Here is a 15285-nt window from a genome sequence, read left to right as displayed (position 1 = left end):
TCCTTCACCTACTGGTACCTCTACAAGAAGTTACTAAGCAAGATTTCAAGCTTCTCAGTACTTAAAGGAATTGGTAATGAAGCCCAACTCACTCGAACAAAAACTGTTGTATTCCTTTCAACACGGGTTCTATGATATTTTCAGTTAGAGCTGCATTTCTCTCAGACACATCCACTAATTTACCAGCCAACGCTTTTCAGCTGAAAAGCCTCCAAATCACTCTACAAATGCAGCACCACTAAGAACTCTTCCCTTGAGAATATGACCAAGACCTGGAAGCTCCTTCTACGTACGAGAAACAACACCCCTGGAACGGGAGAAAATTCTGGTTTTCTGAAGTGTCTTTGTGGGACGCAGACATGCTCAAAATGCTCCCCACCTCCTGCACAAAACCATCAGCTGGGAAATGTACCGCAGGTCAAAAATACTTTCTAATATTTCTCCTGGTGAAAACAGGCAGCAGAGGTGGAAAATCTGCCACTCAAAGTCTTTATACTACCAACCTGGACACTACACCAAAGCAAGTTCTTATATTATTGCCTTTGATCCCGAAGAAAATGCAGAAACATCGCAACACAACATGAAAGTTCTGCCCACCTCCTGACCCTCTGGCTCAAACTGCCACAGCTGCACTGATTGCAATGAAGTGAGGACACTTTAATCAGCTGGGGACTTGGCCACCACACCAGCTTCACTTACCCCGAGCCATCTTGCTCCTTCACCCTCAGTCTGCTGGATCTGCGCTCTTCTCAGGGTGTCACAGTCAACAGCTCCTTCTTGTGCGTCTTCAGCTCCATCCTCAGTTGTGCTCTGCCAGGAAAGGGCAAAGAGAAACAGGTCAGAGAGAAAGGAACACGGTCCCTGCACAAGCGCAGGCTGCAGACACCAGCATGCCAACACCGGGATCTCACAACACCTCAACAACACTCACTTAAGTTGCCACTTCTTAGCTGCCTTTAGTTACCTGGGGTTTTTTGGACTTTTAATTTAAAGCAGAGAAGAGCTGAGTGCACAAATTACTGCACAAGCCAATGAAAGAGGTAAGAATTAAACCAGAGAGTGCAGATCTCCTGAACCCCAGCACTAACAGCCACTGTATTAACATGGTGATACATGCTGAGGAGCAAAGCACTAGAGAATTGAGAATAGACATAAAAACTAACTTTAGAAATACATATACTGGTCCCCCTGCAACCACATAACATTTTTTCATCATACATACCAATTGAATATTTAAAGTTTCTGGGCTTTACTAACTACCACAGCCTTAAGCACAGCAACAACTCAATTAGAAAGGATTTGAGTGCAGTGCAACCAAATCCTGGTTTGGGGAAGCCAAGATTTGGGTTTATTTGGGGGGATGCTTTTCTGTTTGTTTTTACTCCTTTATCTCTAAAATATCCCCTAGTCAGATAGAACTGTCTGTACACCAGTGACTTGCCTCTTGAACGCTCTGTGGAACCTCCACATCTTCCCCAGGCTGGTTCCTCACATTGTCTTCAAGGCTCTGTGGAGTCTCCATGTCTTCTTCAGCTGGCTTGCCTGGAGTCTCCTCTATGCACTCTGCAGCCTTGGTGTCTTCCTCTGTTGCCTTGCTTAGGCTGTTCTCAATGCGCTCTGGAGTCTCTGCGTCTTCGTCTGATACATTGCTTGTAATCTCCGCATCTTCCTCTCTTGTCTTGTATACAGTCTGCTCAGTGTGCTCTGGACTCTTCTGAATGCACGCTGGAGTCTCCGCATCTTCCTCTCTGGTCTTGCTTACAGTCTGCTCAGCGTGCTCTGGATTCTGGTCAATGTGCTCTGGAGTCTCCTCAACGTGCTCTGGACTCTCCACATCTTCCTTGGTTGCCTTGGTCACAGTCTCCTCAAGGCTGTGCAGAGACTCCACATCTTCCTCATGTCTCTTCCTCCTGGGTGTCCTCCTCCTTGGTCTCCTCCAACATCTCCAAACACACAGGTTCCAAAAGGGGAAGCTCCGAGCCTGTTAGAAAACAACGGAAAGGCAGTTTTGAATTGCAGATAGCAACACATTTACTTTTCACGTCCTTGCAAAAGTTCCAGGACAAGATCACACGAAACCTGAACTTTAGGCACTATTACAATGCAAAAAATAGATTGAACGATAGGATCATTGTGGCAGGATGTAAACCCCCCTCTTGCCCCACCTCCTTCAGTATGGAAGGAGTAGACACATCTCCCTCTCTCTGCTGTTTGAGGCCAACAGCTGCTTTTGTTTGGCCCCAGAGCCCCTGGCCAGGGCCGTTAGGAGAAGGGAGCGCCGAGGCGCCAGGAGCCGCTGGGCGCCCGCAGCCAGTGTGGGGGATGTTTGGAGGCTTCAGGGGCACCCTGAAAAGTGTAAAGTTAATCCTCACATAATCGCGGGTGTATTTTCCCCCTGAGCTTCTACATAAGCACGTGTGACTTTCCGTGCACATTTGCACGTGTATTTCTCCTCGCAGGATTGCGAGTGTATTATAAATTTACCCTCGCACAATCACGAGTGCAAACGTTCGGTACTGAATACGAGTACGTGTACCCCTTTAAAATAACCCCACACCGTGTTCAGGCAAGTGTGTGCTCCTCCCGGACTCAGAGACGGCTCCGGCATTGTTCTGGGTGATGATGCTGCCCCTTAATAATTTTCCTCAACTAATATCCCAACCTGTATTTAAGTCACTTTTTGAGTGCTAAAACCCTGTTTCCCACCAGTTTAATGAAAGTTGTTTTGGAACCTGTTGTCCCTTAATCTACCCTCGGGGTGCCTCTGTGACAAACATAGAATCATTTTGGTTGGCAGAGATCATCGAGTGCAGCCGTTAACCCAGCCCTGGCACTGCCCCGTGTCCCTCAGAACCTCATCTCTGTGCCTCTCAAACCCTCCAGGGATGGTGACTCCACCGCTGTCCTGGGCAGCCTGGGCCAGTGTTTAATAACCATTTCTGTGAGGAATTGTTCCCAACAGCCAAGCCGAGCCTGCCCCGGCACAGCTGGTGCCGTTTCCTCCCGTCCCCTCACTTGTCCCTCGGCAGCAGTCACCAACACCCTTCTCTCGGCACTCGGAGCTGCCACCCCCCGGCCCCGTGTCCCCCGCAGCCCCGGGGGAGGGCGGGCGGCGGGGCCCGGCTCGCTCCTACCCGTCCGCAGCAGGGCCCGCAGCTGATCCCGCACATGGCGCCGTGTCCGCGTCCGCAGGCAGGGCTGCTGCCGGCTCCGCCAGCCCCGCACTCCCGCTCTCTCTCTCTCGCACCGACCGCTCGCCCCGACGGCAACGGCGGCAACGGCTCCGGCGGCACCGCGGCGACCGGACGCGGCCTCGCGGCAGCACGTGCCGCCCGCAGCCGCCCAATCGCAGCTCGCCGCCGCTCCCGCGCGCGCCTCCTTGCCCCGCCCTCAGCCCGCCCGCAGCCCAAGCCCTTGCTCAGCCGGACAAAGCGCCTGAACAGCAGAGGGTTCAGACACACAGAGATATATATGTGTGTGTGTATATAGAGAGGTTTGTCTGGGGCTGCTGCCTTCCGTGAGGAGGAACCTCGCAAAGCTGTGTAATGTTCTCCTTAGGAAGAAACACCCAACAGGATAACACAGATAACGCAAAACTGCAAAGTCCAAGCATAACTGGGAAAGGAAAAACGAAGTTCTTGTCATTTACAGTGATGTTTTCACTTTGCGGTTCAATCTATTCACTGTTCTACTAAAGGTTTTAAAGAGTAGGCAACTGAAATCAAGAACACGTTCTTCCCGCGCAAAGGGGGGTTCCGTCCCCAGAAATGAGAATTGTGGTTGTGAGAAATGCAGTTGTGATTCGTGCCGAGATGTTCAATGTTTACAGATATAACCAAATGAGGCACGGGCTCTGAACCTGGAAAAAGGAAAAGGTGCTAAAGTTCTGTGTAAATAGTTACGAAACTTGTTTATGAAGTTTTGGCTTCAAAGTTAGCCAGCACTGCCTAGCGGCGGCTAGGTCCGGTTTGGTGTTATCTTTTACAATCATTAATTTATACCCCGTTCCTTTTGTTGCCATTTCAGGATCTATAGGCATGGCTGAGATTTGCACGCCTTGGACTACTGAATGCATTAACCGAATAAAGCACGGGATCATACATGGCATGAACAGTAAACCCAGAAATGCACATACTGTCCTGAACCCCATTTTCTTCCACCGGGCTACAATTTCGAGACCAATATCCATGAGGTGGACCTGGCCACCCAGTGGGAGGAATAGAGGTATTTGATGAATTTGCCCGCAACACGAACTTACAAGGGGTTCGTCCAACGTGTTCAGTCATTTGAGACCCCCCACATATCCAGCACCAGGTGACATTTAATTCCCGGGCTATCTTTTCCATAAGATCTATAAACAGGTTTTTCCCTACTGTTGGTAATTGTAATCCCTTGTCCTTTTGCCTTATTTCTTCACACCAATCACTGCTTGTCTGTACCAATTTCTGTTGCTCTTGCTTTCTTTTAAATTCCTGAGTGGCACTCTTAACTAGCTCCTCCTTATACTGACCTTGCCCTCCCCTCCATCTGAACAGCCCCCCATACCAGCTTGTGTAAAACAGACACTCTGTGCTCCCCCAGGGCAGGAGACAGAGCCCACACCGAGTCCACCTTTCCCTGGGTTACTTGCTACCCTTGGTTAATTTCTGCCCTTGGATTTCACACTTCTCCAATTCCGTTCTACCATAACCTCCAGAAGTAATATGAGCGTGATAATTTAGAACACATTGGGTTAGTCTCCCTATTCTCACACGCTCGTAGCACTTGGTACAGGGACTGGCCAGGCTAAGGTGGGAACAATAAGTCACCGCCCCTAGCAAGAGGATCAGGTCCAGGTTTCGGCACCCTCTGCCTCTCTGGCCGACCAGGCTGCAGCCGGCAGCCGAGTTCCTCATCTTCCCGGCAGCACGGGCCGTGTCCCCGCCGTTCCTATTTCTGCCGATAGCGTGGACACTTTTGATCGTATCCCAGCTCTTGGCCTTCGCATCCAGGCCACCCCTTTGCAGTTGGGTCTAACTGTTTGGAGAAACAGGCCACTGCTCGTCGATATGGGCCAAGATCCTGTGCCAATACACCCAAGGCTATTCCCTGCTTCTCGAGAAAGAATAGGAGAAATGGCAGCAGGCGCTGACATCGAAGCCCTTTTAAGTTCTTCAAAGGCTCGTGTGGCTTCCTTATTCCATTGCAGCTGTTTCTGGTCCATGGGGTCCAGGTCACGCACGTCTCCTTGGTTCTAGTAGCGATTAAAATGTCATCCACATATTGTAGCATCTGTCCCTCATCAGACGGGGCTTCCCAGGATTCAAAACCTTTAGCAAGCTGATTTCCAAATATTGTCAGGCTATTTGTGAATCTTTGTGGCAACACCGTCCATGGGAGCCGGGTTTTACATTTATTTTTAGGGTTCTCTCACTCAAATGCACGTATTGTCTGGCTGGCTTCATGGAGAGGGAGGCAAAAGAAAGCATCTTTTAAATCTGAAACGATAAACCAAGTCAAATGAGGTGTTAATACTCTCAGAAGGGTGTATGGGTCTGCTACCACTGGGCAGAGGTCCTCAGCTATTTTGTTTATAGCTCCTAAGTCCTGAACCACCCAACATGACCCATCTGGCTTGCGGACAGGCAACATAGGGGTGTTGTAATTGGACTCACCCTCCTTTAATAACCGTATTTAGTTCTGCTCTTCCCACCGCAGCTGATCCAGGGGGAGCTGCCGGGCACAGGCTTGGGCTCCTCTGGCCTCTTCATTTCATTCCTGCCACTATAAACTTTATATGCAATTCCAGTTAGCTGAGCAATAGTTACGTCCCTCAGCTCCTACCTTTGGTAATTTCTTACAGGTGTCAATAAACAGCATATTAAGCATCAATCCCTTGCATTAATTTTCGATCCAAATCAGTCTATCCACAGAACAACACCAGCTGCAATACAGCTGGCTCAGAATTAAGATTTATTAATTGATTATTAATTATTAATTGATTAATTAAATCTTAATCAAAATCAAGATTTAAAAAGGCCGCCCTTTTTGCTTCTTCGTCTGTAAGGTTATTTCCCCTAATAATGGGATTCAGGCCTTTCTGGTGTCCCTTTACATGAACCACTGCTATTGCTCTAGGTTTTCTTATTTCTTGCAAGATTTGTGTGACCAATTCCTGATGTATTAAGTTTTTCCCTTGGGAATTTATCAACCCTTGTTCTTCCCAAATTTTACCAAATGTATGTACTACCCCAAATGCATACTTCGAATCTGTATATATAGTTCCACTATCCGTGCCGATCCATTGTAAGGCTCTTAAAACGGCATACAACTCACAGGCTTGTGCTGACCACCCAGGATTTAATGGCCCTGATTCTAAGACCTTATTAGTTTTTCCGTTTATTACCCCATATCCTGATTTACGTTTCCCTTCAATGACTCGAGAGGAGCCATCTACAAACAATTTTTCTCCTTCTGACAATTCCTCTTCTTCTAAGTCAGGTCTTATTTTTATTTGCTCTTCCATTGTTTGCAAACAATCATGTGCTAATTGTTCGCTAGATTCCCCATATAAGATCTATGCGGGGTTCTGCAAGGAAGTAATTTCTAGGGTTAATTTAGGGGATTCAATGAAAATACTTCCGTATTTTAACAACCTAGAATCTGTTATCCATTTATCAGATTTTCGTTGCAAAACCCCTCGTATATTATGTGGTGTCAAAACATGCAATTCTCCTCCAAATGTTATTTTCTGTGCTTCTTCTACTAGTAATGCAGCTGGTGAGTTTTTCCTGAGCCGTTCCAACCACTCTGTAGGTGTTTCATCTTTCTTCTGGTGTTCACTAAATACCTTGCCAATGTTCTGACCCCTTGGAACAGACTCTCTAATGCCTGGGACTAATATAGTCCGTAGGTCTTGCATATGACCCCTATGTAATGGATCCTGATTGTTGCAGTCAGGTCTTTGCAGCGGCCACTTAGTGTCGGCTGCAGGACCTTGCTGATGCTGTTCATCCCAAATCCGCATACCGGCCCTACGGATCATTCCCCTCTCTCCTGCAGTGAACAATATTCCTATTATCGACTGCAGCTCGTCCCACGTGGATACATTGGGCCCGAAAAATTGGTCAATCTGCTCCGCTACTCCCAACGGGTCTTCTAGCAAACTCCCCATTTCCTTTTTAAAATCTCTAACATCCCCGGAATTAAGAGGTACCGCCACATATCCCATTCCCGCCTGAGGCCCTCCCATGGCGATCTCTCGCAGCGGATATAGCTGCCCTGGTGTTTGCTGTTGCTGTTGTCCAGTCTTGCTACGCGTGACAGGCCCCGTGGACTGGTTGTCATCCGAACCCTCTGGGTTCGGTGCCGAAGGGGGTGGGCTGGGACTGGGCTAGGAACTGGTACCGGGGGTGGCGGTGGTGGTACATAAGGTGGGGGTGTCATCGGGATCTCTTCCTCATGCCGCTTATTTCTCTGGCGGCCATGTTTATCACCCCCCTTTTCTTTTAACGGGTGTAGATTAACCCTAGTCTCTGATCTCATCCATAATAATGCATATTCGCTTTCTTCTGAACTAAAAGGCTCCTTTGAATTAACATAAATGTTTAAAGCCTGACAGATCCAGTCCTCAAATGATCCGAAAACTGGCCAATACAGGTGGTCTCTACGGATCTCTTTACCACCCCAAACTTCCATACAATAATGTATCATTTTCGTTTTGCTTTCACCCCGCCTAGAGGGGTAATCATCCCAATACCTAATCATTAATCCTAACGGACTATCTGGAGGAATTGGGGAAGCCTTTCCTGCGGTTGCCCTCCCATGGGAACAGAATGCCTACTTTTCCTCTGTCCCATCTTCTGAGATCCCCTCCGCTGTATCTCAGGAATCCCAGCCCCAACCCAGTGGAGAACCGGCCTACACTCACGCGTCCTGCGTCTTCACTCGGGTCTTCGTGCACAAAGTTTAAGGGGCTGCCGGCATTTACTTTGCTTATCGCAATTTAGAATGTTTGGCGGTGAAGGATCCGGTGACAAGAGTCCCACAAGGGCCACTTAAAAAAAGAAGCGGGGCGCCTCCCTTAGAGGGGTTGCCACCGAATATCCTTCATCCGAGTCACGGCACCAAATTGTGATAAATTTTGACTCGAAATTAACTTGAATAACACAAATGTATTCCCGTGGATTTCAACGCAATAAGCAAAGACAGCGCTGGGCGGCCATGAGCTTGGCTTCTCCAATGGCGCACCGGAAAAACTTCTTCCCGCCTTTTTCCAGGGTCCCGGGTTCGTTGCTCAGAGAGCCAGGTCACTCGTTCTTTCTGTGGACGTGTCCTCTGTTGTCAGGCAGTTCATCTCCTCTCTTCTCACCCACCCCTGCCCCCCTCCCACCTTTAGAGGACCCAACATTGAAGGCAATTGCATAACAAAGGGCAGGGGCTTCCCATGTTGCACAATAACCCCTGAGCGTTTCCTATTAACAAGTGTTAATGAACAAACATCTCTAACTCTTAGAATTCTTTATTACACAAACCAAACTGTTATAAATTGCATAACTAAAGTAAATTTGCTAATCAAACCGGGAATATGTTAGTGGTTAACGATTTGCTGAGTTATGTAGCTGTTAAACCGCCATAGTTCGTCACATTTTGTTGTTGCGAGTTTTGGCGGGAAAATGTTGCAAGTTTTGGCGGGAAAGATGTGGTGTGCTCATGGGGAGGGGGATGTGCTTTGCTGTGCGAGGACAGCATAGCAACCCAGCTAACCAATCAGGAAGAAGATCGGGGTGTGTACTTACAGACGTATATAAACACTGTTTCTTCTGTAACCAGTTCCCGTGCCTCGGGTGGAGCAGTGACTGCCCGGCCACCCGGCGCTGCTCTGATCATTTGGCTTTAATAACAGTTATCCTGAATTTCTGGAGTCATATTTGAGTATAACAAACCAAACCAAACGAATACACAGACCCAACCAAAACAAATACACAAACCAAACCAAATAAATACACAAGCCAAACCAAATGCCGACCCTGCAGAGGTTTCCCTCTGTCTGACGGACGGCGCCTCGGCTGTTCCTCGGGAGCTCCCTGCCCAACCCAGCGTGGCTTTCGCCGCGTCTGACCGGCAGGCTACCAAACCAAACCAAATATTAGCTACCTAAAACCCAGGACCCAAATAATAAAAGCACCTTCTTACCAATCACAGGTCCGTCGAGAGCAGCGGAGGGTCGGTCGCGTCCGATGCGCACCCCAAGAATACCGGGGTGCTAGCCGGAGCAGGATGGAGACGCGATCCACTCAGCGGTGCCCACGAGGTCCCTGCGTGGTCGCCAAGAATGTTAGCAAACGAAACACATAACCACGGACATAGTTATATGCGGTGCTTTTATTTCAGCGCTGGGAAACCAGGGGGTCACTATTCTACTAAAGGTTTTAAAGAATAGGCAACTGAAATCAAGAACGTGTTCTTCCCGCACAGAGGGGGGTTCCTTCCCCAGAAATGTGAATTGTGGTTAAACACACTGGCTCATTTTTCAGTGTTTGTGCTCTTTTTTTCCCTCTTTCTATGGTCAGAGCAATTGCGCATCTGAGTGGAAACATGAGGCTGCTTCCCAGGGTGACCTTAAACACCCGTCAGTGCAGCAGGTGACCCCACGGGTGCCAACGCTCTGCGCTTTCAGCTCCTGGGCTGTTGTTGTCCGGGCTCTCCCTGCTCAGAACTCACGGTGTTTTGGAAAGGCAGGAGCCCGTGCAAACCCTTCTGCGCTGTCCTGCTCTGTTCCCCTTTCCTGTGCAGCGGGCTCGTGGCTCCGCTCGGGCAGGGCCGTCCCTGCGGAGCCTCTGGCGGGTGTTGCACCCGCAGCCCCAACGCGGAGCCGCCTCGTGTGGGGTCACGCGTGAGGCTGTAGCTCTGGAGAACGAGACGCTGTCAGCAGAGCTGAACAGGGACGTTCGCTCGGCTGCTTCAGGAGTTGTTGTGTTCTCCTTGCGGTGTGGGGTTTGTCCTCTGCTCTGGAGCACGAGAGCGAAGCCCCCGGAGCCGCGGCTGGTGGGGACCCCGCAGTGAGGGGTGACAGACCCGGAGCCAGGAGCAGTTTCCCCAGGGCGAGCAGCAAGTCGAGCTGCTCACACAAGGTCACAGGCAGGGCTGGTGCACATCACCGGTTCCAAGGCTGTCCCCAGCCCCTGACAGCTCTCTCTGTGCTGTTGTGCCCTCGGTACTCAGTGTGGAATTCCCGGTGCGCAAATAGGTTGTGTGGATCTGAGGGAAATGGGTTAAGGTTGTGTTGGTGTGTGTTGTCCCCTGGGTAGTTTCAGTACAACCGGAAAGCAAGAGGAGCTTAAATTCGGGGTCGGCTTTTTGCCAGGAGCAACAAACGCCGTGATGGAGACAACGGGGAAAAGGTGGAAACTCTCAGAGCACGGGGAAGTCTCAGAGAGGAAAAGAGATGAACGCAGACACTGGGGAGGGGGAAAGTTGACATGTTTATTATAGGAACAGTAAAGGTTACGTAGAGATTGAATGTCACATAAAGATCAAATATTTAAATACATTAACTCCAGACACAAATTAGTGGTAGAGAGTTTATCTATTTATTATAGACACATTAAATATTATACAAAGCTCAAACATTATATAAAGATCAAACATTAAAATACACTAACTCCAGACAAGAATTGGTGGGAATCTTTTCCACATTTATTATACAAATGTTTAATATTAAATAAAGATTAAATAGAATACAAAATCAAACATTAAAACAGACTAACTCCAGACCAAAATTAGTGGTCAAAAGTTAATCTATTTATTATAGAAACATTATATACTATATAAAGATTAAATATCATAGAAAGATCAAATATTATCTAGAGGTCAATCACTAAAATATACTAACTCCAGACAAGAATTGGTGGGAAAACGTTTGCACATTTATTATATAAATATTCACTATTATATAAAGACTAAATAGAATGCAAAATAAAACATTAATATATATTAACTCCAGACTAAAATGGGTGGAAAAAACTTTACGTATTTATTAGAGAAACATTAAATATTAGATAAAGATTAAATATTACATAAGGAGCAAATATTAAAATATTTGAATGCCAGACAAGAACTGGTGTTAAAAAGTTCAAGTATTTATTATACAAATATTAAATAAAGATGATGTATTATATAAAGCTCAAATATTAATGTCCATTAACTCCAGATCAAAAAATAGTGGAAAAAGGTTTACATACTTTTATAGAAACATTAAATAAATATAAAGATTAAATATGACATAAAGATCAAATATTAAACTACATTAACTCCAGACAAAAACTAGTGGGAAAAAATTTACGTATTTATTATAGAAATGTTACATATATATAAAGACTAAATATCACATAAGGATCAAATATTAAAATATTTTAACGCCAGACAAGAATTGGTGGGAAAAGACGTTCACATATTTATTATATAAAGAAAGGGTATATTAAATATTATATAATATAGAAAGCTCAAATCTTAAACTATATTAACTCAAGAGAAGAATTAGTGGAAAAAAGTTCCGTATTTATTAAAGAGATGTTCCATCTGTGTAAAGATTAAATATTACATAGGGATCAAATACTGAAATATTTTAACGCCAGATAAGAAGAGGTGGAAAAAGTTCAAGTATTTATTAGATAAATATTAAATAAAGGTGATGTATTCTATAAAGCTCAATTATTAATATCTATTAACTTATTTATTTCATATGTATATATAAATATTATATGAAGTTCAAACACTATATACAGATCAAACATTAAAATATATTCACTCCAGACAAAAATTGGTAGAAAAAAGTCGATATATTTATCATATAAATATTAAATATTCTACAAAGATCAAATATTATATAAAGATGAAATAATGTATCAACTCCAGACAAAAATTATTGGGGAAGGTCTATGTACATATTAAATAAATATTAAATATTAGTACATTAAATAAAAAGAGTAAATAAATATTAAATATTAAATATTAGTGCATTAAATAAATATTAAATATATTAAATATTAGTACATTAAATAAAAACATTAAATAAATATTAATGATACATTAACTAAAATATTAAAATTATTAAATATTATGACATTAAATAAATTATTAAATAAATATTAAATATTAGTACATTAAATAAAAATGTTAAATAAATCTCTACTATTATATACAGATACAGCATTTAAATATATTAACTCCAACTAGAAATTAGTGGAAAAGAGTTTATGTACTTATTCTAAAGATATTAAATATTATACAAAGCTCAAATATTCTGTAAAGCTAAGCTATTGAAATATAGTAACTCCAGGCAGAAGTTAGTGGAAAAAAGGTTATATACTAATGAATGTTTCTATGCAAGTATGTAAAGATTAAATATGATAAAAACATCAAGTATTACAATACATGAACTGCAGACAAGAACTGGAAAAAAGGTAATAGACTTGTTATATAAATATTAAATATTATACAAAGCTCAAACAGTATATACAGGTCACATATTCAAATATATCAACTCCCGACTAAACCTGGGGAAAAAACGTTTCCATAGTTATAATATAAGCAGTAAATCCTATAGAAGGCTCAACCATTAAAATCCATGGGGCGCAGGCTCCTCCTGTGCTGCAGCTTTTCTCCTCAGGATGAAATGGAAGTTGGCCTGGGTGTTCATGGCGTAGAACACGTTCGCCTTGGGTGGGATCGCCAGCTCTGCAAGAGAGGGAGCAGAGCCAGCGTCAGTTGGCGCACCACTCAGCCTTAGGGGTTTATTCTCACCGGCAGCTGTGACAACGTGTCCGTGGCGTTCCTGACGTCGCTTCGCGTGTCACTCTTGCCGTCAAAATGCAGCAGCACCGTTCAAGCAGCAGCAGCAGAGTTCTGCTTCCCCACCTTTGTCCTCGGAGATGATCTGTACCAGCTCGTAATCCTCGGCCGAGCCACACTGCAGGCTGTGCTTCTCCAGGGCTCTCTGGATGACAGCAGGAGCCTTCTCTTGGTTAGTCAGCTGCAGACAGAGAGTGGCAAGGACTCGGTTGGGAACTGCGTCCTAGATTCGGCCAGATACTAAAACATGCTCTTTGGGACACCTGGTGGCTGATTTACTGCAAGACAACAGACGCTGCTCTAGAAACGCAGCAGCAAATCACAGCCTCTGCTCTCCAGAGCACCCACTTGCAGGGGTGAGACCTTGTTCTCAGCAGCCGTCGAATCCACAGCAATAGCTGCCCCAGCTGCTGTTTGCTCACATCCATTAATCCACAGTCTCCTGTGCTAAACACTTTCTGGATGTCCTGCAACGATTCGGGGCCTTGTAGCTGGGTTTGCTGGGGAAGGGGCACCTTGTGTCACAGTCACACACCCCAGTGCTGAGCTGGACACACAACAGCCGGCGCTGGCAGAAGAGCAGGGGCAGCAAAGCCGGCACTTGCTCAGAGTGCTGCACTTGGCATTGTTGATCAAAGACAAGCTTCAATTTCTAGAGCAGAAACCTTGAGAGATGCTCTTTGCAAACCTCTCATTCATCCCCTGCTCCACAGGTTTTGATTTCTAACATCTGTCATTTTCCTTGTCATGGAGGTTTGATCAGCGAATAGGTGTTTCCAAAACTAAAAGCACCATTCAAGTGACCTGGGGTGAAAACATCACCCACAGAACAGCGTTTTGCTGTTCCCACCACTCACCAGGATGCTCCTGTAGATGTTGCCACTTCTGTCCTCCTCTACGCTGGTCCGGATGATGCAGCTCTCTCCGTTCTGTTGGTTGTAAACTGGCAGGACTGGCGGCACTTGTTTGGTTGTAATGGGAGTCACGGAGTCGGGGCACTTCTTGGAGCACTTGTCACCAGATGGCAGCAAGGGGGGACACGAGATCAAACACATTGATTACCAGTTAATTGAAAAGATCCAAAAGCTAAAGATGACACTCTTGAGCACAACAGCCTCAACAAGGGCTTCAGCAACCCAGTGAAGGCAGTTCAGGTCATGAGAGCAGAGTCTGCAGGACAAAGCTCCCTGGGAACGGAACCCAGCCCAGACAAGGCTGGTCTGGGCAGTTCCTGGCAGGTCAAAGCCCAGGGCTGGTGAGCTCTGACCTCAGCTGCTTCTCACTTGCTCAGTGCTCTGCCTGCCCCAGAATTAGGCTGGGCTGATGCAGATGAGCTTTCCCCCCACAACTGCCTTTCCCAGAGCTCAGGGCCCTCCATTCCACCGCAAGCAACGCTCTAGTCAAGACCCACAGGCTTGGGCAAGCGCCTGGGGCCGCCGGCAGCGTCAGCAGCCTCGCACAGGCTGTCTGTGCTGAACACAGGGCCCAGGCCCTACCTTGTGCTGAGGCTCCTCGGCAGTGTTGGTGGGAGGGACGATGGTGACGGTGCTGTCCCCAGAGCTCCCACCTGGAGCAGGTTTGGGCTGCGCGTTGACGGGTGTGCTGTGGGCGCTCACCCCCAAGCCCAGGAACGGCCTAGGGGAGAAAAGAAAGCACAGCAGAGCTGGGCTGAGCAAAGCTGGCACTTGCTTCAACAAGCTGACCTGCTGTTGTGCTTTCCTGTCTCGAGTGGCCTATTGTTTGTGTGTGTATAGCAAATTAGACTCTATCCTTATTTACTCTGTATTGCTGCTGCAAATGTGAATTGAATTTATAATCCAGCACTAAAATCCAGTGTTCTGGATCCCCAGCCAGGTTTGTCAGCTGGTGTTTGATTTACTCCAGTTCATATTCAGGCACCAAACCGTTATACTCACAGGCTGAATCTCTTCACCACGCTCCTCTGAGCTTTGGCCGATGCGACACTCTTGTCAGCAGCTCCTTCAATTTCGCGTGAAAGCCGGAAACTGCAGAACAGGCAACACCATCAGTTAAATATCTCAGAGTGGCCATATTTGAGAAGCCCTGGGCCATTCCCACGCCCCAGAGGGTGGCATCCCCACAAGGAGGAGCGCAGCTCTGTGCGGGTGTATTTCCACTCTCCGGGAGCAGCTCCTGGCAGCGCAGAGCTCAAGGCTGAGAGAACCTGAACCTGCCTGCGGGGCAAGAAAAGCTGCTTCGCCAGCTGGGCTGAGACCCTACCTCTCCTCATCACTTAAATGCCGCTGCCTCCTAAACCACTGCACGAATTTCTCATCTGCTGACATGCAATAGCTGTTACATGAGGACTGCAAGAGCTTAATTTGTGCGATTACTTCAAATTCCTAAGAAAACAAATAATAAAATAGGAATTCCAATTAGAAAAATAAAGCCGGTCTCGTTAATATCCTACCCACACGCAGCAACAGATCCAGG

General features: G+C 46.3%; 2 protein-coding genes across 2 annotated transcripts; both read right to left on the bottom strand.

Moving 5' to 3' along the window:
• Positions 1-657: 657 nt before the first annotated feature.
• LOC135580059 (protein FAM184B-like) lies at positions 658-3312 on the bottom strand. Its single transcript, XM_065071358.1, has 3 exons — positions 3135-3312; positions 1442-1981; positions 658-810 (listed from the first exon to the last, which is right to left on the bottom strand). The coding sequence occupies exons 1-3, from the start codon at positions 3168-3170 to the stop codon at positions 658-660; spliced, it is 729 nt and encodes a 242-aa protein (XP_064927430.1). The 5' UTR covers positions 3171-3312.
• An 8845-nt stretch (positions 3313-12157) lies between these two features.
• LOC135580141 (ral guanine nucleotide dissociation stimulator-like 1) lies at positions 12158-14325 on the bottom strand. Its single transcript, XM_065072754.1, has 2 exons — positions 13689-14325; positions 12158-13012 (listed from the first exon to the last, which is right to left on the bottom strand). The coding sequence occupies exons 1-2, from the start codon at positions 13884-13886 to the stop codon at positions 12845-12847; spliced, it is 366 nt and encodes a 121-aa protein (XP_064928826.1). The 5' UTR covers positions 13887-14325; the 3' UTR covers positions 12158-12844.
• Between the last annotated feature and the right edge of the window lie 960 nt (positions 14326-15285).

Source organism: Columba livia, chromosome 8 (genome assembly GCF_036013475.1).
Source record: "Columba livia isolate bColLiv1 breed racing homer chromosome 8, bColLiv1.pat.W.v2, whole genome shotgun sequence".
Lineage (NCBI taxonomy): Eukaryota > Metazoa > Chordata > Aves > Columbiformes > Columbidae > Columba > Columba livia.
Note: the sequence above shows the minus strand (reverse complement) of the source record. Positions and strands in the feature narration are given on the sequence as shown.